At 38.5% G+C, this 26,948-nt stretch overlaps 1 protein-coding gene across 1 annotated transcript in view; it reads right to left on the bottom strand.

Moving 5' to 3' along the window:
* tgfbr3 (transforming growth factor, beta receptor III) overlaps positions 1-26,948 on the bottom strand; it is a 73,224-nt gene that overhangs the window by 36,604 nt on the left and 9,672 nt on the right. Inside the window, exon 3 of the mRNA XM_088350055.1 lies at positions 9,951-10,141. Within this exon, the coding sequence (XP_088206181.1) occupies positions 9,951-10,141 (191 nt within the window). The remainder of the gene's footprint in view (positions 1-9,950; positions 10,142-26,948) is intronic.

The following is a 26,948-nucleotide window of genomic DNA, read 5'->3' on the forward strand; positions in this document are numbered from 1 at the left end:
AAACAAAGAGCCCTGCAAAAACCCAGTAAAAGTTTCTCTGAAGGAAAATATATATCATAACTATCTTTAAAACAAACGAAGACACGTTCCAAACAAACAAGATAAGAGACTTAAAGTTGTGTGTGTTTGTGTGTGTGTGTGTGCATACGTTGATCCCTCTCTCCCTACATGTTGCCCACTGCCAACAGTGGAAAACCCCCTTCATTGGTCCTCTGAGAGCACCAACAAAAGCAAACAACAAGCGTCAGATAGCATCGGCCAGCAAGAGAGAGAGAGTAGATGAAAAGTTTTGGAGCCGCAGATAAAAAAAAACCGAGATGTGAATCACCTGAATGAGATCAACATAAAGAACTGAGAGGAGCCATTGTGTGTCGCAAGTGGAGCTACAAATGACTGTAAAGTGAGGGGAGGAGGCCTATTTGATCATGTTAAAAGCAAACGGTAGCTAACCAAATAAAAAAGCACTCTTTTGTTTTGCAAAGGCCGAGCACAAATTTGGTATAGCTAACTACAGTATGTATTTGCTAATAACGGACATTTTTTTACGTAATTAAGATCTCCAAGTTTGGGTACGCATGACCCACGATGTTTTACGGTTCTATATTATTGTATTTTTGCAATGATTTATCAGTCGAAAAATATCCCAGACCATAATCACAAAATGTTGGATGCAACGAGAATCGAGCCAAGATTGCGGCAGAGAGCACCGAATCCTAACCACTAGCCCACCAGTGTTATAGATGACATAGGAAAAGGCATTGTATGATACAACATTTCATTATGACACTATTTTTATTCACGGTACCAAAGACAAACATTAGTGAATGGAAAAAACAGAAGGTCGAACTGAAAGATATTAATAAAAGCACAGTAAGGGAAAAAATATCTCTTCGGGTATATCTGATGATGAATCAGACTTTGAAGGACATTAAATAATTACATTGTAAATTTCCTATTGGTGCTTTGTTCAAAGTTTACATTGTCAAAAAATGATTTTAATTGTGGCCACAGATATCCAACAACATTTTTCACGTTCAATGCTTAGTTTGAGCTGAGAAAAAGTGAAACAAAATGTTATCCTATCCTATCTTTCCATCCATCTATCCATCCACCCATCCATCCATCCATCCATCCAATTATAGTATCCATCCCTCCCTCTCTCCATCAAATTATGCATCCAATAAATCTATCCATCCAATCATCATTTGTCTATATTCCAAAGCCATTTGTCCCTAGTGGTTGGTAGCTAGAATCAAGAACACTCACATGTACCAAACATTAATTCCCCTTCGCTCTTCCCAGCCATTCGTATATATTAAACCAATGGGAATAATAAATACGAATGAATCCCAATAAATAACCAGTTTAGAATTTTTTCTTTCCATGTTTGAACAACAAGCTAAGGGTTGCATACATCATCATTGATAAAAACATAATAAATGTGAAAATTTGAAATATATTAAGATAGCCACCAAACTAGCCCGAGAAGCTAACATACCCTGACAAAAAAGAGTCCTGAAAGGCAATAGCTTAGCATTTGAATGTTTTTTTAATTTGTTCTTTTTAATAATGAGACAAACATTTTGTTACCTAGTTTATGTGGTGCTGTACAAAAAAGCTGCTTCGACTTGCCAATCCTACAAATCGTATAACTTCAAATGCAGCACTCTGACCCACCAATTCAAAATCCTTTGTACACAAAAATTGAAACTTAACATGGTCAACAGCTGGGGAGCATCTGCCATTGCCATTATCATCGCATCCAAGTTCCTGTCGAAAGAGGCTCGAGCCACTTGATTGGTCACATTGGCAAAAAGTGAGTGGGGGACTTTATGGGTGAGACCAGGGTCGCGTCTAGACCTATCGCATAACGCAAATGGAAATTCCTTCTGAGGGAGTGACAGCTGTGAGTTGGATAATCAGCTCACTCCGTGTCCAGCCAGTAGTGCTACCAAACTGTAAACAGAATAAACAACTTTCACACCGAAATCTTGCACGGATGACCAGATAGCTTTAACGGACTCAAAGGTTGTTGTACATTTAAGTTGCGCTACTTCTTGTCAAAGTTAACAAAATTTTCTGCCACTGGCAGTGCACACTTTGCAGGGTGTAAACTACCCCCAGGAAAAGGGATTTTCCTGCTATCAACAATTCGAATTGACTGCCTGTTGATTGAAGGTTTCTGGGGGAATACAAGCATTCTTTAATTAGTCACCAGGGGACAATTTTCAAAGATAAACATAAAGTAAGTTTTTAAAATTGTTGGCTAGAGATCATTTAATTTGTGACCAAAATTCACATTTGCAATACTCACATTGCAGAAGTGACAGTAAAATAATAATTCTGATCAGATCCATCTGTGTCTTGTGGCATTCCTAACACAATTAGTTGCTAGGATTTTATATCCATTGAAACTAGCAAGCAGGTAAGTTGGAGACGTTGCACTATATTTAGTCTTCAACCAAAAAAGACAAACAAAACTGTCCACGGCAGCCGACCGGCATTCTTGTCTGTCTGGATCTTGGTTCTTTCCGGGTGGCTTAGGGTGCAAGAAGGGTGTTATCGTGACACGGCCAACATTCTTGATGCTAACCTGACGCCTGATGCTAATCAGTATGCTCAGCTGCAAATGCAGACAAACAGTGTTGGAGGAATGTGTCAAATTGTGCCTGCTGTCGCCATAAACACTTTTAAATGAGTTTAAATTATGAATGCAGATACAGTCTTGAAAAAAAAGACAGTCACCAAATTGGAAAACAAAAACTCTTTACACCCAACACAAATGCACACACTATCAACTGTTCATAAACATATGCTCGAATGCCAAAGGCCCAAAAAACAGACACTCAAAGCATTTAGACTGAAAAGTATGTGGATACCACAGCATTGTTTCCTGTGGCATATTTTGCCTGAAAAGCCCGAAATTTGAGATGTTTTACAAGCTATTCGTTTTAACTGTAATCGGAGGAAACTGCCAATGTCCGACTTGGCCCCGATGGCGACCGGACGGTGGCTTTAGCGGTCCATCCCAATCTGGCACGCTCTCGTGTCAGACGCAGCCAAAACCAGCTTCTGTTACTTTGGTCACAGACAAATGTGAAAAACACTCGATGGGTAGAGAATAGACCCAGCCAGTCACAGCTGCAGGGTCTATAAAAGGATAGAAAATTGTCGAGAAAAAGTCTGCGAACAAAAAGAGCCTTTAGCGGTAGGGTTGCACAACTGTCTGGTCAACTACCCACTCCTTTGTAAACATGACAAAAACGTAAAAAAGTATTCTCTGTAGTTTCTGGAATGCAACACAATGCTATATTGCTAGTTGTTTTCGAATAGTGCAAATTGTCAGCTAACTTTTTAGCTATAATATGTAATCTGCAAGAAAATTGAAAATTTACCACCAATGAGATGTCATATTGTTTAAGATAAAGCCATGAAATGGTGGTTACTTTATTTGCAAACCCATTTGGCCTTTTAGCAATCAGTCAATAGAGATCAACTAGGCAACTATAATATTGTTACTTTGCTGTTGTCATGTGGCACAAACTTTGTGCAAAGGAGTTTTGAAAATTTAGGCTTTGGACCAGTAAAATAAACCTTGGATTAGCCTGATGGTAGCTAGCTGCTAAGACAAAACAGATACTGATGTAAAACTCATCAACAACAATGCGCTCTTTTGTTTGTGTTATCTTTTCTTTTTCAAATTAAAAAGGACGCACAAACGCTCTGCACACACATCGCGTCAACTGCGTGTGACGCAACTAGTTATATGCGTTTTGCACTTTTTGGACAAAAACGGAACGGCGCCAATGGTGTCAAGTATCTGCAAAGTTTGATAATTGTGGCGCTCAGTTGGCAAATTCATCAAATGTGCATGAAACAGAGGAAAATGGCGAGCCCCTCTTCTCTACAATGCATGTGCTCTAAATACATAACCCCTCGGTGAAGACTAAAAACATTTATGACGCCCTTCAAAAGACATATGAGTCCCTGTTTTTAATATCACTGTTTGTATAATACATAATAGGAGCAAAACGGAAGGTTATGTAGTTAACAAATATTGATATACTGGTAAAAAGCTAAAAACATAACATTTTTAAACCATATATTGTACCTTCCAGCAGCGGTTCAATGGCAGACACTCGTAAACTGTGTTCATATTATTTGTATTGTTTCCTTCTTCAACTCGATCATTGTGGTCATTGTTTTCCAATTTTTCCACCACTTATCATTAACTTTATTGGGACCCATTATTATGGGCAGAAAAAAAGAAATAAAACCAACAAAATAAAAATAAAAAGAGATGTGGTCACTTTCAAACACGCCGATTGACTGAACAAGTAGAAGAGATCGAGCATGGCATTGTCACCTTCTACTGTTAAGTGTAATTATTCTTCGTTTTTTTTCCTTCTTAGCATTATTCCACCGGGGCAAATGCCAGCGAACCACTAAAAACAAGTCTGCGACGCACTTTAAGGTCTCGAGCCACCTATTGAGGAACACTGCTCGATAGAATGGGGTTGTTGTTTCGAAATATAGGGTTCTCATTTTATGCAACGCAGCCCTTTTTTTGCATTTTTTTTCGTCACAGTAGTAAATATATGCTCATGCTGCATTCCAGAAAAGTAAGAAGTCGGATTTCTCCCATGGTACCAGATCCGACCTCATAGCGTTTAAGCGAATGTAAACAGCAAAGATGGCTGATCGCGAAAACTTGTTCTTTATTTTGCTCATTAAAAGACATTTGCACCTCCAGCAAATCTGCATTCTCGCAGGCGCTCAACTTGTGAAGGAAAAATGGCGGCTGAGGTCAATAGCACACACCATAATTGTGTAAATCATATTTTACCATTCACAGTGTGTTTGTCCATGGGCATCGCCATTAAATTGAGTGACTTCATATTTAAGTACTAGATGAAGTTGGGGTACATATTTCCTCTCCGACGTTAAGACTAGGACTTTCTACCTTTTATCATTTTGATGATATTTTCCGGATCGGATGTTGGAGAACTCCCACTTCCCACTTTTCTGGAATGCAGCATCATCCAAGTAATTGCTATCCGACTCACCAGTAGTCGCCATCCTGAATGTTCACATGATCCGAAAACACGTGAAGCAAACAACTTGGAGCAGAGCAGAAAACTGCGCAGCTTAAAAGAGCTTTAGGTATGCGGTGGCACTGCGCTGTTGGCGCACTGCAACCAAAGGCGTTGACTCCAAATTCCCCGCTTCGATGCTACAAGGTGTGCCCCGGTCTTAAAGCAGTTTATGTACAATTATTTTCGTTTTGTTTCAAATGAATACAGGCCTCATTGAAATGCTTTATGTTAGCGGTGAGATCAGGTCAAAAAGAATCCAGCCCGACCTGAACCCAGGGCCACGTGTATTAAAGCATGCTCCCAACCCAAATCCAAACCAATTTTTATATTTTATTTGGAAGGATTTGTATCGACCAGTCGGCAGAGATGGGAAGCTGCGTCGTTGCTGTTATGGACCTTTTGGACTATTTCACAGGCTTGAGGCGTCGTTGCTGTCATGCACTTTTCGGACAAATTTTAACATGTTACCTAGTGTTCTCTTTTATTGATGTTGACTATATTTGTTGTACTGTTACCCAATGCTAAATCTATTCCACCCTGGTCATCCTGGAAGGGGGTTTACCACTTGTGAGGCCAATTCTTAAAGTTTCCTTTTTCCTCACGCTGAGGTTTTGAGTTTTTCCTTGCCCGCATGTTGGTTTAAGATCAGGCGATGGTGTAATTGTAATCCTGTGCAGTCCTTTGAGACATTTTTTGTGATTAAGGGCTATACAAATATATGTGACTTGACTGGACTAGAAGGGGGTAATTGGGACCTCAGCCCCAGCCAAACGCCTCGTTATCTGGCTCTGATGACGCTGGCCGCCACATTTGAGTGCATTCCACTCTGAGAGCCGGCAACGTGGGCTGCGTGAAGGGAAAGCACGAAGGGGCCCGTGTGGACATGCAACACTTAAACCCTGTCTTTTATAACTGTAAAAGACTGTATAGGTATCTACATCTTTTATAATTCTGTGCGTGCAGAGTTACATTAACTGAAAAATTGCCATCATTGACGGATTTGATTAAGAGTTGACAAAATTTTTTTAGCGCCGTCCGTCATTTTGATGGTTTAAATATTGGACCATAAAACCACAGCAGCAGTACGTCCTTAAGAATGTACCGTGTACAGGGTTGGGTAGGGTTACTTTAACTGGATTACTTTCAATTACTTTTGGATTACTCCAATACCAAATATGCTAATAAAAGACAAAAGAAACTAAATATGAATAAAATTACTAAATTTTGTTCAGGCTTGGGAAGTAACGGAATACATGGAACGGCAAAAATTATGTTGGCAAGCTGTTTGGATTTATTTTCATTTTGTTTCTGTCGCATTTGATGTTAGTTTTGCCGGAGATCAAAGGATCAAAGCCAGGAGAGAAAGCTTACCACGTGTTGTGAGTTAGCATTTTATTCATATTTAGAGAGAAGCAGAGAAACAAAGAAGAACAATGGAAAAAAGAGTGAGAAGCCTGGCAACCCGAATGCAATGATTTAAATTTTACGCTCGGGTCGGACTACGGAGTAAGGTACTACCTCTACTTAAGGTAGATAATAATTTTCATTCTTGAGCAGATCATTTCTTTTTCAAGCATATCAAATCCAAAGACTGATGGGATTGGACAAAATGCAAACAGCTGGTAGTGCAATGCCACATTATGTAGTTTGTAGAGGTTGCGAGCAGGTCAGAGCGCAGCAAGCGCAAGTCACCTCACATTGAACGCTGAGCACATTTTCAGCGTGAGGCCGCTGTTGTTCTTGGGCCGTGGGGAGCAGAGCAGTAAATCCAGCAAGTGGGGTGTCGCCTCTCACCTAATGAACAGCGCCTGGCCAGCTGCCAGTCACATGCGTCCCATTTGATTCCAGCTGTGCGATTATTCGGAACGCGAAATCGGCCGACGGTCAACCCGTATTTGCTTGGAGGCCTCACACGTTGCAGCATGCATGTGCGGCGTGTGTTTGCAAATTCCCATCTGCATTGTGTCGCACGCGCTGTGGTTTTATGTGTACTGGGGGCCCGGACGAGGTTTTTTCATTCTCCTAGCGAGCTGGACCTCAGCTGCAGGCACCTCGAGGATACCTTAAAGCTGCCGCCAGACACGGCTTCCTTAGAGCAATACCAACAGTCTAAAGGAGAAAGCCAGCAAGACACTCAATGTCCACTCCCTAAAAATGCTAGGTGGTCACTAAACCTGCTTTACTCATACCATGAAATCAAACATATAAACAGATCAGTTCAGTTTTTACCATCCCTCTTCCACTGTAGGCGTCGGGAACTTTCTTGACTCAAAGAGCCATGAAAGCAAAATATCTTGATTTTTTTGGGAGAGCAAAACCATATTTTTTTAAGACAAAATACAACAAAACCACCAAACCTGCTCTCCAGACAAAAGGTAATTATTTAGCACATTTTGTTCCACTAAATACATTTTGGAATTTGATAAAAAATAGGAAATAATAATCACGCCAGAGCCTGGTTTTAAAAATTTCACAAATTTCTGCAAACTGGAAGGATAAGGATGTATTTAGAGGAGTGCGCTCTGTGAAGTGCGCACATGAAAAACTCACTCGAAAAACTTGGGGCTTCCGATCTTCAGACTCGATTATTGCACAAAACAGTTTGGAAATGGGAGAAGCATTTTCTCTATTGTATTCTCGTATACAGTTCTCCTGAACAGTTCCATCTGCTTTAAAGCTATAAGGCGTGTATGGGTCAGACATTTCAAGGCGATCCAGTCTCGTTTTGCAGAATTGCTTTAAGCTTGCCAAAAGAAATTTTGAGGGGAAGAGACCAATTACTGCTCTTGATTTGGCCCAAACCTGACACCTCTCAAAAACGCCAACAAATAAAGAGGCGCCTTTCAGACTTTGGACATTCCATTACCCTCTCTGTTACCTTTAAAATCTGCTGTCGTAAATCACGTTTTCAAAAAATAATCAGCATCAACGCTTCACGTCATCAATCTAATGGCACACCAGACCGCAAAAGATGGCTGTTTGCATTAAGCACCCCACACAAGCTACTAATTTAACCAACTGTCTGGTTTATATTTTGTTGAAAACAGTGACAATTTAGTGATGACACTAAAAAAGTCGAAGCTAACCACAAAGATAACATTTAACTACTTGGTGACTAACGACCAGCACTGATTAGCTTTGATTACACTTATAGTTGACATAAACAAACTGCTGTTATCTTTTATAGTTAGTTGTAAAATACTTAAAAAAGATTTCAAGCTAGAATGTGCGCATGCTGACTAGCCAAATAGCAACCTAGGTCTTTCTCTGTATGATGTAAAAAACAACATAATAAAAAGAAATTGGATAAAATGCTAACATGCAAACAATGTTCAAACTTGTATAAAAAATAAGCAATGTGGTGTTAGCATGCTAGCAAGCATTGCATGTCCCTGGATATATAGGAATGCAAAACATCCTGAAATATAACTGAAACTTAACTATAATTACAAAAGTCACAGACTTTTCAGATTTTTTTTTATGTGAACACAATTACAAAAAGGTTAAAACATCTCAAACGCTTTAACCATATATATTAGTACAGCATGAACTCATAAATAACATGCATCTTTAATTTTTTTTTAAACAAAAATCAGTATCAAATTTTGTTTTACTTTTCTTGGCTCAAACCAAGCATTGTGAGTTCCAAACGTTCAATACGTGCAGCCATGATTAAACTTATTTATTGAGAACATAAACTATGAGCACAATACCAAAATAAAATGTCCTATTTATTGAATGCCCTTCAAATTCCGATTCAACATCAGATACAGATATGTAGTGCCTTTTTGTTTTTATTTATTTCTTTTAGGACGACTTTCTGTTTTCTCCAATCTCTAACTTTTTTTCGCTGATAGAGTGAATTTTTGGCTACGGTAGCTGCTCGATTTCCATGAACTTCCGCATGATCTGCAAATTTGAGCCTGAAAGAGGTGTCCCATGCAAAACGTTTTCGGTTTGCCATCTAACGGGTACCAATTAAAAAATGTGAAGAGAACTGAATTGAAACTTTATTATCACAATGGATATTGGTAATTGCACAAAACTGAAGGTTTACCTATGTTTCAGAGTGGGTAAGGCAAATCAGTCGCAGCATGACTTTTACAGTGGTACCTCGACTTACGAGTGTCTCTAAATATGAAAGTTATGTGTTAGGAAGTACCTGAATGGGAAAATATTGCCTTTGGGTACAAACGTGTTTCAGGATAGGAAGTCAAGGTACAGTAGAGTACGCGCTTCTATTAAGCCTCTCCCAAACTATCTATCACTTCAAATCTGCCTGGCAACCTAGTGCGCATGAGTGCTCCAAGCATGTCAGCGTTCAGAGACGAGGAGAGGGGATTCCGGCAAGATAACAGGAAGGAGGACGCAGCTAAGTCTCGGAATTTGTGGAAAGGAATCAAGTGTTGACAAGTTGGGCTATCGCTACGTCTGTCTCGCGCATTTCCGACATATTGTCAAAAGCTGGCGTAAGCAGACGTCATTGGATCATTTTTTCAAGAAACGAAAGGCAAAAAGGAAAAGAACTATTTTTACTATTTCTTTTATTCTTTGTTTTCGTCATTATGTGCCTCTCGTTTTAATTTTATCGTGTGGTCATCTAATTTTAATTTAATGTATTAAAATAATATACTGTACTTTTGAGGGGCTTGGAACAAATAAGTGCATTTACGTTCAAAATGCGTCTCTACTTAGGAAGTTTTCAGGTTACGGAGCTACTCCCAGAACCAATTAAATCCGTAAGTAGAGGTACCACTGTACTGTATTTATTATAAAACATCCACGCAAACGATTCATTTTTTGGGGTAAGAAAAAAAGAGGGCCTTCAAGAATTAATAAATTCAGTCTGCCTACCTCTGCAGGGGGACTGCCAGGTCTCTGGGCAGGTGTGGCCCCATGCAGGTTGACCACATGAACTTCCTGTGGGAGGCCGCTTGTTCCCCGGCTGGCGCACCCCGACAGGGCCGTGAAGCTCTTGCTCATGGCCTGGACGGGGTGGCTTGAACCAACTGGCAAAAGCTCGCAGGGGCTACGAAACAACGGACCTGTGAAGGAAGGGAAAACAACTAAATTAAGTCTACAGCAAGCAGTATTGTAAAGGAAGTGCAAATTGCGGTCGTGTAAAATAAATACCTAAGACGTCTTTTTTCCTCAAAACAATCTTGCGTCACATAGGCTTTTTTTACTTGCAATGAACACACACATTACCAATCATGCACTTAGACTACTTTGTTTCTCTATTTGGTCACATTTTCGCTTAAGACCAACGTCACTCTCTCCTCATCATTACACCTTAGTTTTGGGCATCACATGTTACCTTATAAACCTGACAAACACATATGATAGGTCAATGCCATAGGTTTAAAACATTAAAAAATGTGTCAAACTTAATTTCATTATAAAAAAAATTTCTAACTAAGTGTTTGATGAACAATCGTGTAAAAAAAAATAAGATGAATATGTAGCAAGGCCACGTCAACCAATAGCAAAAAGAAAGGATGTAAGAACATTAGAAGGCAAAATGAAAAGAAAAAACTGAAAAAACACAAGGAAAGAAAAAACAAAAGGAAAGGAAGTAAAAAAAATACAAAGTAAAGAAAAAAAAAGAAAAAGATGAAAAACAAAAGCAATATAAGAAAATAAAAGGACACAAAAAATAATGCAATACAGAAAACTGAACAGTAAAAAAGCTAATAGAAATGCTGTAAAAAACGGAGTGAAAAAGATAAAAACAAATTATAACAGAAATATGCAATACAGAGAACTAAACAGTAAAAACACATACAAGCTAAGAGTGTGAATAGAATGAAAACCAGTGATACAACTAAAATGCAATACATAAAACGGAACAGAAAAACAAATCACAGAAAGGCTAAAGGAATACAAAGATAAAAAACAATAATAAAAATAAAACTGAACAGTAAAAAACACAAAAAGACATTGGTATAAAAAATTAAAATGAACAAATAAATGAGGCGAGAAAACAAAATAACAATGCAAAAAATATAGCGTGTTAGTTTGTTGGTTAGTCGGGGTACCATTTCTTGTAGTGTGTAGTACATTTACTCTGTTACATTTACTTGAGTAAGTTCTGGGAAATTTTGTACTTATATTATTTTAAGATTCCTATACTTTAACTTTTACTTGATTAAATTTGTGAAGACAAAAACGGTACTTTCACTCCACTGCATTAGGCAACATTGCAGTCGTTACTTCGTTACTTAATAAATCCTCTCCACGTAAATATGCGTCTTTCTGTCTCCGCTAAGGCGCATATAGTATGACGGAGACCTCCGGCAGGCTCTACCATGTTTAACCAATCAAACGTAGCAGCCTCGTCACCTGACCCAATTCAACTTCAGCAGGGGAAATTTTGTTTACGGATGAAACGGATGGAACATGTCGCTTAGCAATACAGACTATGAAAACACAGAAGAGGAGGAGCACCTCACATCAACAGCATGTTCACCTTTTAAAGGGTACCAAACCCTAGCTACAATATTTGTTCGAGTTCATGGGCTAGCTTGTTGTTTATTAATTTGATTGATACTATTTTTATTTTATTGTTTATTAAAGCACTTAAATTTAGGTTGATTATTTTAATCTACTTTTAAATTAAATGTATTTTTAGTGGATTGGATGGACTTCGATCATTTGATGATATGATTGGTTGTTTTTAAAAAAAATCAATAAATACGAAGTTGCTACCGTTACTCAGTACTTGAGTAATTTTTTTCACCAAGTACTTTTACTCAAGTGAGTATTTCGATTATTACTTTTACTTCTACTTGAATAATATTATTCTGAAGTAACTGTACTTTTACTTGAGTAACATTTTTGGCTACTCTACCCTCCTCTGATCTTGGGCAAGAACAGCACATCTCTCTCCAGGCCAACATATGTTTCCACACGGCCTTGAACTGGGGACCTTTCGCATGCTGAGCAAATGTGCTCACCACTGCACTACAGGAAACATGCTAGTAGTATAACATAAAACTAGTAAAAGTGTTAAAGGAAAATACAAAAACCCCAAAGTTGCTAAAATAACGATGATAAATGAGGACAATTAATGAAAATAAAACAGAAAAAAAACAAAAAAATCTTATCCTTAAAAAAAAGAGAGAAAGAAAATAGGAAAAGTAAAGCTAATCAGGTAGAATCACAACAACATATACTGAAGAACACAAATAATGTTAATACAAGAGACAAAAAAACAGGACACATTCAAAAAAGGAAAAACAGAAGTATGCAAAATAATTACACATACCCACTGCCTCAAACATTCTCCAAATAAGCAACACAATTATTTATGTATTCAGTTTTGTGTGTAAAGCTGGGCTTTAATAAGTCATGTTGACTCTTGCATGAAATGACGCTTCCTCTTGGTGCGCCGCAAAAGGAGCATCTGCGTTTTTACGTGACCCACTTCGACGCACCCAGCATTGAGTAGGACGTCGGGAGGCACGCAAATGCATTGCTGAGGTTTTTGAGGGACGCAACAATCAACCGTTTCCCTTCCAGAAGGTCTGTGGTTGGGTGGGGGACATGGTAGATTTTTTTTTCTTCGGGGGGGCCGTGGTATTTTCTGTTTGAGCCAGCAGCATTGCGCCCACTGAGGCCTTGCTCGCTTTACCAGAAACACGCCGAGGTTACAACATTTGGAAATGATTGGAAGCTTGCGCTAGATTCTAAAGTTTCCCAGCGAGAGCCAGCATATGCTTTTGTCCACTCATCGGCTTATTTTTTAACCCCGTATTGTCCTACGTTTTCGTGAAGCAGACAAAACTATTGTTTTTTTTACCATGGTGTCCACCACACCATCCTGTTACCTGTTAGATGACTCAAATGCTAAGGGAGTACAATTTTTAATTAAAATGGTATGCTAATGCAATTTTTTGATATTTCACACGTTTTGACATTAAAATAGCAACTAATAGCACCTAATTAAGAAGATTAAATCGGATATAACTTTGAATGCCCATAGATCAGTTAGCTGATAATTTGGTCACAAATAAAATGTTGTTATATCTGAAAGCAGAAAAGGAAATCACGTGAAAGCATTGGTCCGCAATCTGTTCCGTACAAACGATCGGTTCATTGCCAAACAATATTCTCGCGGCCCAGGCCCAACAATACCATTAGTAATAATAGTGATAATAATAATAAGGTTAAGGATAACATTAAAAATCAGCTTAAAATTTGGACTCAATTTTGACTCATTGTACCATGTTGTAAAACCTTGTTTTAGATGAACTCTTCCCCATAATTCTCCATTACAACGTTGTACAACGTGGTAGCTGTGTCCTTGCACACAAATCATGAACTAAGGCTGCAATCATGATTTTAAAACATGAGATGGCAGCAGAGATTCAAAAAGCTTATAAGTTATGGATAGCACCATTAGTTGTTAATAAATGTTTTGTGATTTTGTTTTGTTCATCTAGAAATATTTTGGATCAATGATTTGTAAATGGTAAATGGTCTGCATTTATATAGCGCTTTTCAAGTCATTGAAGACCTCCCAAAGTGCTTTACAATGTGCTTCACACTTACCCATTCACACACACACTCACACACTAGGCGACCTGCTTATTGGGGGCAGTAGGGATTCAGTGTCTTGCCTAAGGCACTTCGACATATAACACAGAGGAGCTGGGAATCGAACCTGCGATCTCTTGATCCCAAGACGAGCACTCTACCTCCTGATGTGTATTTGTTAAGTAAAATACGATGAAAAATAATTTATATTTTGGTGATTATCATTATGATCAAATTCTTTTGACAAATATTGTGTTCAAAGAGTTGACGTGACCTGGCTGAGTGTGTTTGGTGCTGCTGGCAGCTGAGGTGACTGTCAATGTTAGCGCTGGGTTAGCAGAGGAGATCTGCAATATGGGTGGTTGCCTGCCTCCCTGTAGCTCCTATCCCATCCCAAAGTTAGTCCAACGACAACAGCGGGTTATAGACTGACTGCGTAAAGCTCCATCGTAATGCTGCACTTTCAAAACCGCGTAAATCTGGATTTTCCGACCGACACATTGCATTTATCGGTCAGAAATCGATAAAGTGGGATAAAATTTGAGATAATTTTATTACACTAAGTTCCATACTTTTGTTAGTTTACATATTGTGACGCTTTTATGAATATCAGAATAAATTTAGAAATACTGATAAGGACGCAATGACGCACTTTCCTGGGATCGTCACTCTGTTTACTTCCCATTATACAAACTCTCAATGTACACATCAGGAACAAGCATCTGCAGATCAAACAAGGAATGTAAATGAAACATTACTTTCCTTACACTTATTACAGTTCCTAGCTCTATCATACAAGGAAAAACTAAGACATTTGAGAGGTCAATTTAAGACTTGTAAACAAAATTCAAGACCTCTTCATGGCTTCAGGTCGCATTCATCAAATTCAAGATTTTTTCAAGATTTTAAGACGCATCGGGAACCCTGTGAGAGAGTTTAGTATTGCGTCATATTTCGTCTGGAATATAAATCCTTTTTTGGTTCTCGAAGAAAGAAAAGATTCTTCGTAAGGGACATTCATCAAGCTTAACGTTATCCAAAGTCGACATCAAGTATTTTAGCTCTCCAAAAGATCACAGACGGAACTAAAGTAGAGCATCGGCGTGGGCAGGGACTTTCTCTTTCTTTGTATGGCCCTTTGACTGTTTATTTGTTTTGTTCTGCCTCAGTGGGAAGTTTTGCAACACACAAACACACACAACAGGCGCACAGGCAGGTTTCAAAAGCAGCTTTATGAGGATTATTATGTCTAGTAAAATATCATATCCTTTTGTTTTTGTGAATTCAGTGCTTAACATTTGTATGGCCTGTTCACAGGAAGTGGCGACTGGAGATTTTAATAAGGGCACATAATGAAAGTCAATTACAGAAAAAAAAAAGAATAAAACAAAACCTAGACTTGTATATATCTTTTAAGGTACCTCATCACTTAATAATTTAAGGAATACTACAAAAAGTAAAGTTTTAGAATCGTGCAAATTCTCTGATAGCAGCCTAGTTTCGGTGTAGTGATTATTTAGGCAAAATAAAATTGTATGAACTAACGAAAATTTCTATAACTACAACAGAAAAAATAGGCAGAGAGACCAGTGCGAGCGATCGGGAGGTTTTCCAAACACTCTGTGGCTTCCTTCAGGGTGGCGCCCGGCCAAATTTTGGAAACAGGAAGTGATGTCAGCTGATGTGTGCCAGTTTGGGACGAGCCAGATATTCCCACAAAGCCATTTCCCAAGATAAACAAACACATGGACGCGCACACGTACACTCACACGTACACTCACACGCATGCACCACAAAGCTCAACTCCCACATACGTTCTGTGCATGCAAAAACTTGCTTTTTACTCAGTGTCCTGATTGTGTTGCTTCAAAATAACAAAGTGTAGCATAGCAAAAGCATTTTGACTCTAAAGAGACTGTAACATATCAATTGCTTTGTTATTTTAAAATGGTTGCGATAGTGAAAGCATCACCATAGCAAGGTGGTAGGATTGTTCCTTCCTTTTAATAGCAACGTAGCATATTAGAAGCGACAATAGAGGCCCTGGAAATCGGAAATTGGGCCTGTTAGCTATGTTGTTATGGTGCCGTTGCTTATTTTTTATTGAATGAAAAGCATCTTTATGTCTCCTAGTAGTGGACGTTAAAGCCCAAAAGCACAGGTAGAAACAGGTAAATCCCAAAAAAGGCCACTTTAATTACATGACTAAAAAATAATATTACAAACATCAATGGAGCTTATCTATTCTTTCCGCCAAGGATTAAAATGATCCCCTGGCCTCCTTTTGTACAAGGTTCCCACGCAAAATGTAACATCTCCGGCCTACTTTCCTGCCACAGGAGGGCCTTACGTTCAAAAAAAAAAAAAAGAGACAGAATTACCAGCAAACCTTGCTAGCCCTTGCCCAATGACCCCTGAAGCCGCTACTGCAGGAAGCCAGCAAAGCCGTTTTGAATGGGGTAAGGAGGCTCATGTCGCCCAGAGGATTTATCTGCTGTATAACAAACTGCAGACATGAAAAACTGAAGCTGGCAGGGCTAGGTGGGCAGGAGTGTACTCTTATTTAGTTGAGGCAACTCGTAAATTCTGCCACCAAAAAGGAAGGTCGATATGAAAAGTGTACTGCGCGGAAAAAAACCCAACAACTGAAAAACGTCCTACAATGTTATTCTAACATATTTTTATGCAATATAGTATTCCGGAGTATAAATCAGTCACCTGTCAGGTTTAACAGTTAAAATACAGTGTAAAAAAATCAATGCCTTAGTAATGCTGTTTGCATCCACCATTTTTTACATAGATTACCTGTTCTTTTTCAGAAAGATTGACATAATTTATGTGTCTATTTTATTATACAAACCAAAGACGTGCATAATGACACATTGAGTCATTGTGCTTCAAAATGAATAATGAATTTTCTTATTGCTTTGGCTTCAGCTAAACTTTATGGAGACGATAATTACATGCATTCACGCTATGCTAATGCTCATGCTAAATAGTTTAAAAAAAATACACAAATTGTGACACTGTTGACGGAGGTTGTCATTTTACTGTATTTTTACCTCATTTCAATATATTTTTCACAAAAAAATATCTGGTGACAAGTCTGTCGATTTTACAATATATATTTTAGTACCACCTTAGACCCCTCTACCTCATGGTTACCTATTATAGCATTGCAGCTACAGCTTGCAACTCCACAGTTACAAAATTGTGCCCGGCTTTCCTCCCCAGGGGCTGATGACATCTAGATTGCTAATAAGCTAACAACAGTTGCTACAAAACAAAGCATGTTGTGTTCATGTTGGGCAACGAGTGCTTTCTTGCCGTCAATCAAAAGTGAGCCCGACCACAACTTTTTGGTGATGCGGCAAGAAATCATTCATCACAGATGGTTAGAGGCGTTTTTGTCTTCTTTGACTTCTTTATTCTTAAGCCACGAACAGAACGGGTGATACACACTACGGGGGAGTACAACTACAGTACTAATGCTATGTTTCCCTTGTCATTTTGACTAAAGTCACAATTAACCAAGCATACAGAATACAAACAAATGTTTGCAGTAGAGGTCCATCTTTGTTAAAAGATAACAACAATTAACTTTAAACGAATATAGAAGGGCTTTTCAAACAAAACAGGCCCATTAACCAGTTCATTGTTTTGTCGATTGATTGATGAAGCATATGAACAAACAATGTTTTATTTTTAACCAGTGCACTTTACTATAAAGCAGAATATTGATTAAAATTCATTTTTTGAGAAACAAATGGATAATTTAGCTATCAGTTTAGCCTTCAATATGTAAAAAAAATTTTATATATATATATATATATATATATATATATATATATATATATATATATATATATATATATATATATATATATATATATATATATATATATATATATATATATATCTCCATCCATCCATCCAATATCTGCACCGCTTATCCTCAGTAGGGTCGCGGGGGTGCTGGAGCCCATCCCAGCTATCTTCGGGCAGTGGGCAGGGGACACCCTGAACTGGTTGCCAGCCAATCGCAGGGCACACAGGGACAGACAATTATATCTTGAATGCTCTGAGGGAAGGCTGTTGTGTCCCAAAATCTCACAATAAATGGCCCCAGTCATCCTCTTTTTAACGAAGTGCACTTGTCCTATCCCATGTGCAGAAAAACACACCCAAAGCATGATGCTACCACCCCCATGCTTCTGAGTAGGGATAGTGTTCTTCGGATTGTACTCTTCATTCTTATTCCTACAAACACACTTAGTGGAATTATGACCAAAAAGTTCTATTTTGGTCTCATCTGACCGCAAAACGTTCTCCCATGACTCCTCTGTATAATCCAAATGGACATATGCAAAATTAAGACGCGCCTTGAGATGTGCTGGTTTAAGCAGGGGAACCTTTCGTGCAACAAATGATTTCAAACCATGATGTCTTAGTGGATTACCTACAGTAACCTTGGAATCGGTGGTCCCATCTCTTTTCAGGTCATTGACCAACTCCTATTGTGTAGTTCCGGGCTGATTCCTTACCTTTCTTAGAATCATTGAGACCCCAGGAGGTGATGTATTTCATGAGGCTCCACTCTGATTGAGATTGACCGTCATGTTTAGCTTCTTCCTTTTTCTAATGATTGCTCCAACAGTGAACCTTTTTACACCAAGCTGCCTTGCAATTGCTCCGTAGCCCTTTCCAGCCTTGTGGAGGTGTACAATTTTGTCTCTAGTGTCTTTGGACAGCTCTTTGGTCTTTGCCATGTTACAAGTTAAAGTCTTACTGATTGTATGGAGTGGACAGGTGTCTTTAAGCAGCTAAGGACCTCAAACAGGTGCATCAGATTCAGGATGATATATAGAGTGCAGGTGGGATTCTAATGGGTGGACTAACAGGTTCAGAATTCTAGATGATACACAGGTGTTCAAATATGTATTTGCAGCTGTATCACACAATTTAATACATACAAAAGCATGCATTGTGATTTCTGGATTTTTCTTTTTAGTTTATCTCTCTCTCAGTGGCCATGCACCTAAGATGAAAATTTCAGACCCCTCCATGTTTTCTGAGTGGGAGAAATAGCATAAAAGCAGGGTGTTCAAATACTTATTTTCTTCACTGTTTATACCATTTTTTCAAATACTGTAAAGCAAATCGCCTTTGTCATGACCCAAAAAAACTGTCTCTCCAATACCTCCAAAATAATAACTTTTGATGAGACTAATTTAGTGTACTGAAATTGATTTTACCCTCTAAAAATTTTTTGACTAAAAACGTTTCGCAAGAAAAGCATTTTTTTAAAGACAAAGGCTACCAAAACTATAAAGAAACACCAAAACAATACCACCATTGTGGTTATATGATCAGTTAACCAAACAACTCAATGATAAAAGGCATCACTGCTTCAAATAGGTGTACAAGTGCATAAAACTACTAAATCTATGCCTCCCTTGCAATAAACTCCCTGGCGGACGCAATGAAATTGTCGAAGCAACGCTTCCCCTCGGTCCAGTGCCACATAAAACTTCTTAAGAGTTGTCCGGAATTGGCGTTGTAAATGAAAGTGTGAAGTCTTAGTAAGGGCTCGGTGTCCGTCTTGAGTAGAGCGCGCCTCTGCGCTAGTAAAGACGTGTGTGGCGTGTTTTGGTTGGCGTGTTTCCAACACGTCGTGCACAGGAGAAAGGAAGAAGGGCGGGACGAAAAACGTTTACTCTTATGTCAACAAAAAGAAAGGCAAGTCCCCAACTTCGGACATTAACTTGATTCAACTTTATATTAATTGAGGTTCTTAAGAAAGTGACGAATTGAAAAAAATATATCATCATCATCTCACTACAGATATCTTTGAAACTGGCCAAATAAAACTCAGCTACGACTTTGAAATCAGCTGCTTATCCATTGTACTTTCTTAAAAGAATGGTTTCAAACTCGTGGCCAGGGGCCATCGCCTCAAGATGATAGATTGAGGCCCCCACCTTAATATGAAAGTTAAATGGACAGTGTATATTATTTGACCACAACATGTCGCCGCATTCTGTCACACAACTGAAAACGAGTGCTAAACAAAATAACAAGAATATAAACTATAGACTCAAAGAGACCATAAACCACAATTTTTTTTACTCATTTTTTGCCCAGAAAGTAAAAAAGTAAATGAAGAATAGTATAAAGCAAGAAAAAAGGAAGAAAGAAAGCAGGAAGAAAATGAAGAAAGAATTAATGATGCTAAGACAGAAAAGTGGGAAAAAAAGAAAAGAAAGAGGAACAAATGAAAAAAAGAGGAAATAAGAAAAGCAAAACAAAAGAAATGAAAGAAAGACCGACAAAAAGACAATGAATAAAAAGACAAAAAGAAAGAAAAAGACAGAAAATAAAGGAAAACAAAAATAAAAGAGAAAGCAAAAAAGAAAAGTACAAGAAAAACAAGACAGATTTTTGTTTTTTAGAGTATCCGTAGCAGCAAGATGGTTAACAGTTTTGCCATCTCCCTCTAGGTTAACCTCATGTCATGTAAAATAATTTGAACATTTGAAAAGCAATGCACATTTATATGATAGTTTGTGTTTTTTTTTTTTTTTTGCTGATTATTTCAATATTCTTGGAATGAATTACATTTTATAGCACTGGGAGGCGCTGAATAAAATAACACCGTCTCTTTAGGTGCAACCCTAGCAGCTTATGGATTAATTAATTACTGCTTGATTTATTTTTATATTTATTCTTAATGTTTTTCATTTTTAATCTTATTTTGTGCAGGGATTTTACAAAATAATATTTGAGAACAGAGGAATGTTTTATCGAAACTTTTTTGTGGAATACCCGATTTGGCCTCACCTTAACCAGACCCTAGTTTCAGAGGCCCCCAAGTAAATTGATTTTGAGACCCCTGCTTTAAACAAAAAAACTATCAGTAATGTCCACCTTTAAAACAAAAAGCCAAAAAAAAACATGGATGGCAGAAAAAGTCAAATTTGATCGGGCCAAAAACCCAATCCGAGTTATGCCTTGGAACTTAGTCTGGTTTCTGATTTTAACAACTTTAATTGTCCGACCGCAAACTCACGAAAGGACGGTGCATATGGAGAAAGTGTGCTGCTTTCTTTTCTTTTTTGGAGGGCAAACAACTTTCTTTCTGTCTGATTTTTTTCTCTTCCCGGTGCCTGCCAAAACCGCGAGCGGTTGCCGAGGCTCATCTGGAGAGAACCGCCGCCAGGCTTAGGATTGTGCAAGGGCTGAAACCGGAGAGTTGCGGCGTGGGCGGGAGAAGAGGAGGAGGCTCGATGGGTCGCCACACTCCAATTGACTACGGCAGCGGGGTTTCTTGCAGCGGAGCGAGCAGATGTTGAGGCATCGTGAGGCCCAAGCCTTTGGGTTGTTTATATAGCCACGGTCACACCGGGCTTTTATCTTGACAGGGAGGCCCTGACATCGGCCCCGTGCTGCCTCGTGTCACATAACACCACTACTCGTCTGTAGATTGTTCCTAGTCATATTCAGTTTATTTATCTTGGGCAAAGTAGCTGTTGTTAAGAGTTGAAATTAAATGAGTTGAGGAGAAACCCCATCAACTGATTATACGTTGTGTTAGCTTGCATATGCTAACCGGAAACCAGTTGTTTTGGTCACTAACAAATAATTTTTCGATCCATAGCAGAGTCTCACCCTGGTTGTCTGTAAAATTCAGCTTTGTAAATCACTTAAAAGACTGATATTTGCCACTAGAAGGCAGCTTTGCATCATATTGGACACTTTTGTTCATGTCTAACTCCGTCTACCCAGGAACTATATAAAAACCAATATGTGCCCGTACTTTGGATTTAAAATTGATGGGCGCCGGCCTTAGTTCTCATTGCTCACTTTCTACCTCAAATAAGGATTTCTGGAAAGGATTAATTTTTACTCAAATAACTACGATTGCCAAAAATATTAAAAAAAAAAAAACATCCCCTGTGCATTATGTGCTACATGTATTGTGATAATATTGGCTTAATTGGCTTGTAAAAGTCTTGTTCCACGGACAGACTGAGGAGATAATTTCTTCTTCATGCCATGATGCTCTTTAACTCCACCCGGGGAAGTAAAAGCCCACATTAAACCCCACTCCTACATTTGCATATTACCCTATTTTCATCACTGTGTGTATTTTCCGTAGCACTATTTAAATACTCTACAGCAAAACGTTATATTGGGCATTTTTGTATTCTATATCTTTATTTTATTATTTCATTTCTAAAAACAAGGATACTGCTGGAAGTGTGAATCTTTATTTGCCAATAAACTATCTATCTATCTATCTAACATTAATATTGAACAAGTTGATCAAGAAGAACAATGTAATGGTCAAGAAATAAAGTCAAGAATTAATCAATAAATCATGATTAACTTTTCAGTAAATTGGTGCACAGTTGAGAAAAAAATACTCTAATTTCAACACACACACACACACACACACACACACACACACACACACACACACACACACACACACACACACACACACACACACACACACACACACACACACACACACACACACACTTAAAGTGAATACAGCCGCATAGCAGATAAATGACTCTCTTTGCTTCTCTTTTAGTTCTGAGATTCAACACATTTGAGTGAATTCAGCTAACAGCAGCAGACACGTCTTTTTTGAAGTTCTCAGGCTTTGTATACAAAAACTAGTAAAAGGAGGTATGTAACTAAGTAAACATAGTTTCTCTGAGAAACTTTACAAACAAAACAAATTGCACAGCATAAGGTCTGTTAACTTGACATCAACTTAAATATCAACTTGTAAACTTAAAATTGTTTTGCCTCGTGGGTCATACAGATGATCAAACTTGTACAGCATGTCTCTGAACGCTGGTTTTTCAACCATATTGAACAGCAGCATTATAGTAGAAATATACCGTGTGATACAATCTGTTTGCGTGTTAATGTGAACGTCATTTCATCGCTATTTCAGTCATGTGTAGTTACAAAAGGGGGTGAAAAAAGGTGGTCATCGCGAATGTGAAAATAATGGTGATTAGACGAATATGTCATATTCGCGACAGCCATATAGCCTTCCCGCATTTTACGTTGGGAAACGATGATTTTAAGCATTGCCAAAAATAAAATCAAGATATATGCGTGAGTCAATTTTTGGTCCCACCCTTAATATCTAGTGTGTCATGGTTATTTCTGTCGTGGGAGGTGGCAAGATGTGTTGAGAATCACGGGACACGTCAACTCGTGAACACCTTTCTTCTGCCTTCTCACCAACTAAACCCTCGCTATCTTGGTTCCAGTTGTCCTCAAATATGGCCGGCTTTTCTCTTAAGAGTTGGCTATCGCAATTCTGCCGACTACCGCCCCCTTTCCTTTCCCACTCACTTGCTCTCTCTCCCGTCCGTGGTTCCAGTAAGCAGGCTCGCAAATAAGTGAAGTCAGAGTCGATAATGGGAGGCAGCTGTCTGAGATTGTGGGCTTTCTATTGTGCTCCTCAAAATCGTAAGGCAGATAAAAAAAACTAATAAAAAAAAAGAGGGAGGGCTCACTAGAATTTTAAAGAGGATAAGATGATGACTTGGTCTTCAGTTCAAAAAGTTATACATTAGACTTGAATTTCCAACTCAATTATTAATTTAACAGACAAAAAAATATATTCTTTATAAAGTGATATAAATCACCACTGAGTGTTATTTTAATATTCAATTAAGAAAACACAAACTTCAAAAGTACATAAAGCATTAACACAACCACTATTATAAAATGTTTACAGCAAATAAGGATACGTTTAACTACAACATTTAAAATGATACCATAATTTGAGGGCTGGCGTGACAAACATTAAGTCACCTCGCCAACAGTGCTAACCAGGCTTGAGTTTTCTACCACTTTTCTATTATTTTATATCCTTAGTGCTCACATGTTTCGCCGGTTAATTCAAGTATCAACCCAAAATCCCCAGAAAGACACACTAATGATGCTTCACCTGTTTTCTGTACTTGACTTTATGCTATGTTAGTTTAACTTCATAAATGAAACATAGACTTAATGGAGCAATGGAGCAAATACGTGTCTCAGACATGTATGGACACGGTGTCTGTATGATGTCACCAATCACTGAACTGCGTCATTCCACATATCATTAGAAATGTTAAACTCTTGGGATTCAAGAAATGCCATCCATTTCTTAATTTCTGTTTTATTTTTCGCTGACTATAGTGTGGACAGCAAAGTAAGAATTTCATTGTGCAGGGAAACGTTCTTTACTGCATATGACAATAAACACTTTGAATTGAATTGAATTTAAAAAAAGATTCATCACAGAAACATCAAGATCAGTCTGAAACAAAATACTAGGAAAATATAAAGCCTGAGTAGCTCACCAAAGTCATCTTGCAGCCATAACGTTCAATAAAAATATGCAACATCTGTGAGCGTAGTAAATCCAACCGTGTAAAATATTAACACTCTAAAACACGCAATAATGCCGACAAATACAAGAAAAAAATGATAGTTGCTTGTTGCTAGCTGTCTGTTTAGCCCTATAATTCCTGTTTACAAATAGATTAGTACAAAAAGGTTTTCTCCATGCCCTAGAGCAGGGGTCGGGAACCTTTTGGACTCAAAGAGCCATAAAAGCAAAAAATATTAATTTTATTTTGGGAAAGAGCCACACCATATATTATGAGACAAATTTACTAAATTGCTAAACCCGCGCCCCAGACAAAAGCTTAGTCTTCAGCACATTTATTTTTGATGATTTGATAAAAAATATGAAAAGAGAATAATGCCAGAGCCCCTGTCCCAAAATCAACAAACATACCACTTTAAACTTGTCTCTTTCTTGCAATTACTCAAGATCGGTTAAACTCCTTTTGACCCTTTTTTTTCATACATATTGGTTTCAAAACCAGATGCAAGCAGTTGTTTTGTAAAAACGTGACAACATTCTGCAAACAGGGAGCCTGATGTGCTTACTTTTGGCGCATACGGAGTGGGGCGAGAGATGGGAGGGAGTGCTTGCACTTTTTGCATAGCTCCACCCATACCTCCCACTCACCCAATCAAATGACTAAGTTCTCTTCCGGTGTTTTGGCGTATTTACAGTTCTGTGGATTCATCATAAGGTATCTGAACACTGAACACAGATTATATAGTGAACTTTTATAGAAAGGATTCTTTAGCGTTGTACAGCCAAAACGAGTTTTTTTCCCCCTTTTTTTGTGTGACACCTTGACTGTAAATTGTAGTGAAAAACGTGCCCTATATATACTGTGAAGTAATGCCCTTTTATTTAATATTGGTTTGGCTTTGCAAGTACCTAAATTGAATAGACTTCTCAAGTTTTGAACAAGATGGAGAATTTTTGCACGCAAATTTGTCTCTGAGCCACAGATACTCATCGAAAGAGCCATATATGGCTCGCGAGCCATAGGTTCCCGACCCCTGCCCTAGAGCAACCTAACGTGTGATTCACATTCATCTTTTTCAGCCAATTGCAGGCTTTGTTTTTCCCCGCTTTAGCCTATGCGATCCTGTAAATTCTAAAAAGGACCCGCCTCCTTCATCACCGAATAACTTTAGCCAATAGTGGACTACTTTGCCCACGGTGTAAAACGTAGTCGGCGGCTGCTTGCCTTAGTTGTGAGACCTTGCGACTCAATATTGATCCATACATAAGGCGCACTGTATTTTAAGGCGTATGGTCAGCTTTTTTTTAAAAAAAAGGCTTTTAGGTGCGCCTTATAGTCGTGAAAATACGATAATATGCATGGATTGTGGAAGGAGAAAAAACATTTAATTGAACAACAATGTGTTTTTTTTTTTGCAAAAAAGGCAATTTGTAAAAAGACCAAAGGTCCTAACTCATTAATTATTCTCTTCAAGTACGTTGTTTTACTGAATGGAAATAGAAATGCCAGCACGGCGGCTTGGTGGTTAGCACACAACCCCACCATTCAGAGGTCCCGGGTTCATTTCCAGCTATCGGGCTCCCCGTGCTTGGTTTGCATGTTCTCCGCGTGCCAGCGTGGGTTTCCTTTGGGCACTCCAGTTTCCTCCCACATTCCAAAGACATGCATGGCAGGTTAATTGGGTCTGTAAATTGTCCCTAGGTGGTGAATGAGTGAGTGAGGTTTCGGTCCCTGTGTGCCCTGCGACTGACGTGCAGGGTGTTCCATGTCCACTGCCTGTAGATGGCTGGGATAGGCTACAGCACCCCACTGACCTTATACAGGATAAGGGGTGCAAAAATGGATGGATTTAAATAGAAATGCACTGGTCAAACCGAGGTTACTGTAAAATAAATGGAATGAGTTAGCAACAAAAATTATTTTTATTGATGGTTTCTTCTTTCTTTTGGTAGGTTTGGTGCTCATATTGCCAAAGAAATCACAATATTGCGTACAACTTGAAAGTGCATCGAGAATATTGGGCCCTTTTCCGATTCATATCCACACCAAGTCACCCCAGCTTGTACATCTGGCAGCTCTCTCGCACAACTTCATTTCCCGCAAAGCTCAGTCTTGCCAAGAGTTTAAAATATATCCATCAGCAAAAGGCCATGCCGTGGCAGAGAGGTGCTCCGCATCGAGAGTTATTGGACAGCGGATTGCGTTCTCCGAAAGAAAAGGCTTCGTTATGTAATATAGCCGGAGGGCAAATGGGAAACGTTTGCGCAGATGTGGCACACAGTCCAGTGGGATGCCAAATTGCTGTGTTGAAAGCAAATGGAACTATGCAATTTAACTTTAATGAATTGAAACTGTTATTTTAGGAATCCAATATTGTACAGTATCTTCACTAAAAATACAAAACAATATCAATATTGTCTTAAATAAAGAAACAAATGTTTGTTATTTTTAAAAGGCTTTTTTTTGCATTGCGAGGATGGGCAGTAGGTATGAAGACATTTTGAATGTATTTTTTTAAAGCTTCCGAATAAGCACATTTTCTTTCCGGGCGGTTGGTGAACCTGGCGTACTTGTTGACGACATGCAACAATGCCAAGCGTGTCCTATGGGAAAACAAATGCATACAAGCCTGTATTGTGTTTTAGATCCTGGCTTTGTGTGTTTATTGTATTCAGCTTCTAGTCGACTTACTACACTTGCCGCACTTCAAACTTCAAGCGAAGCCCCACCAACTTTTAAAAATAATCCCATTCACCGAACCAAGAATTGCAAATCACATTTTAATTTTCCATTGAACTAGGTAACGTACAACACAGGGAATGGGCGCCGAGTTAAAGGACACCACCCCATTTTGCTGCAGTGGTCTGCCCATATTTTGACAAATTTCACGATTTAGTATTATATA

This window comes from Urocampus carinirostris, chromosome 12 (assembly GCF_059441175.1).
Source record: "Urocampus carinirostris isolate Australia breed hairy pipefish chromosome 12, RoL_Ucar_1.0, whole genome shotgun sequence".
Lineage (NCBI taxonomy): Eukaryota > Metazoa > Chordata > Actinopteri > Syngnathiformes > Syngnathidae > Urocampus > Urocampus carinirostris.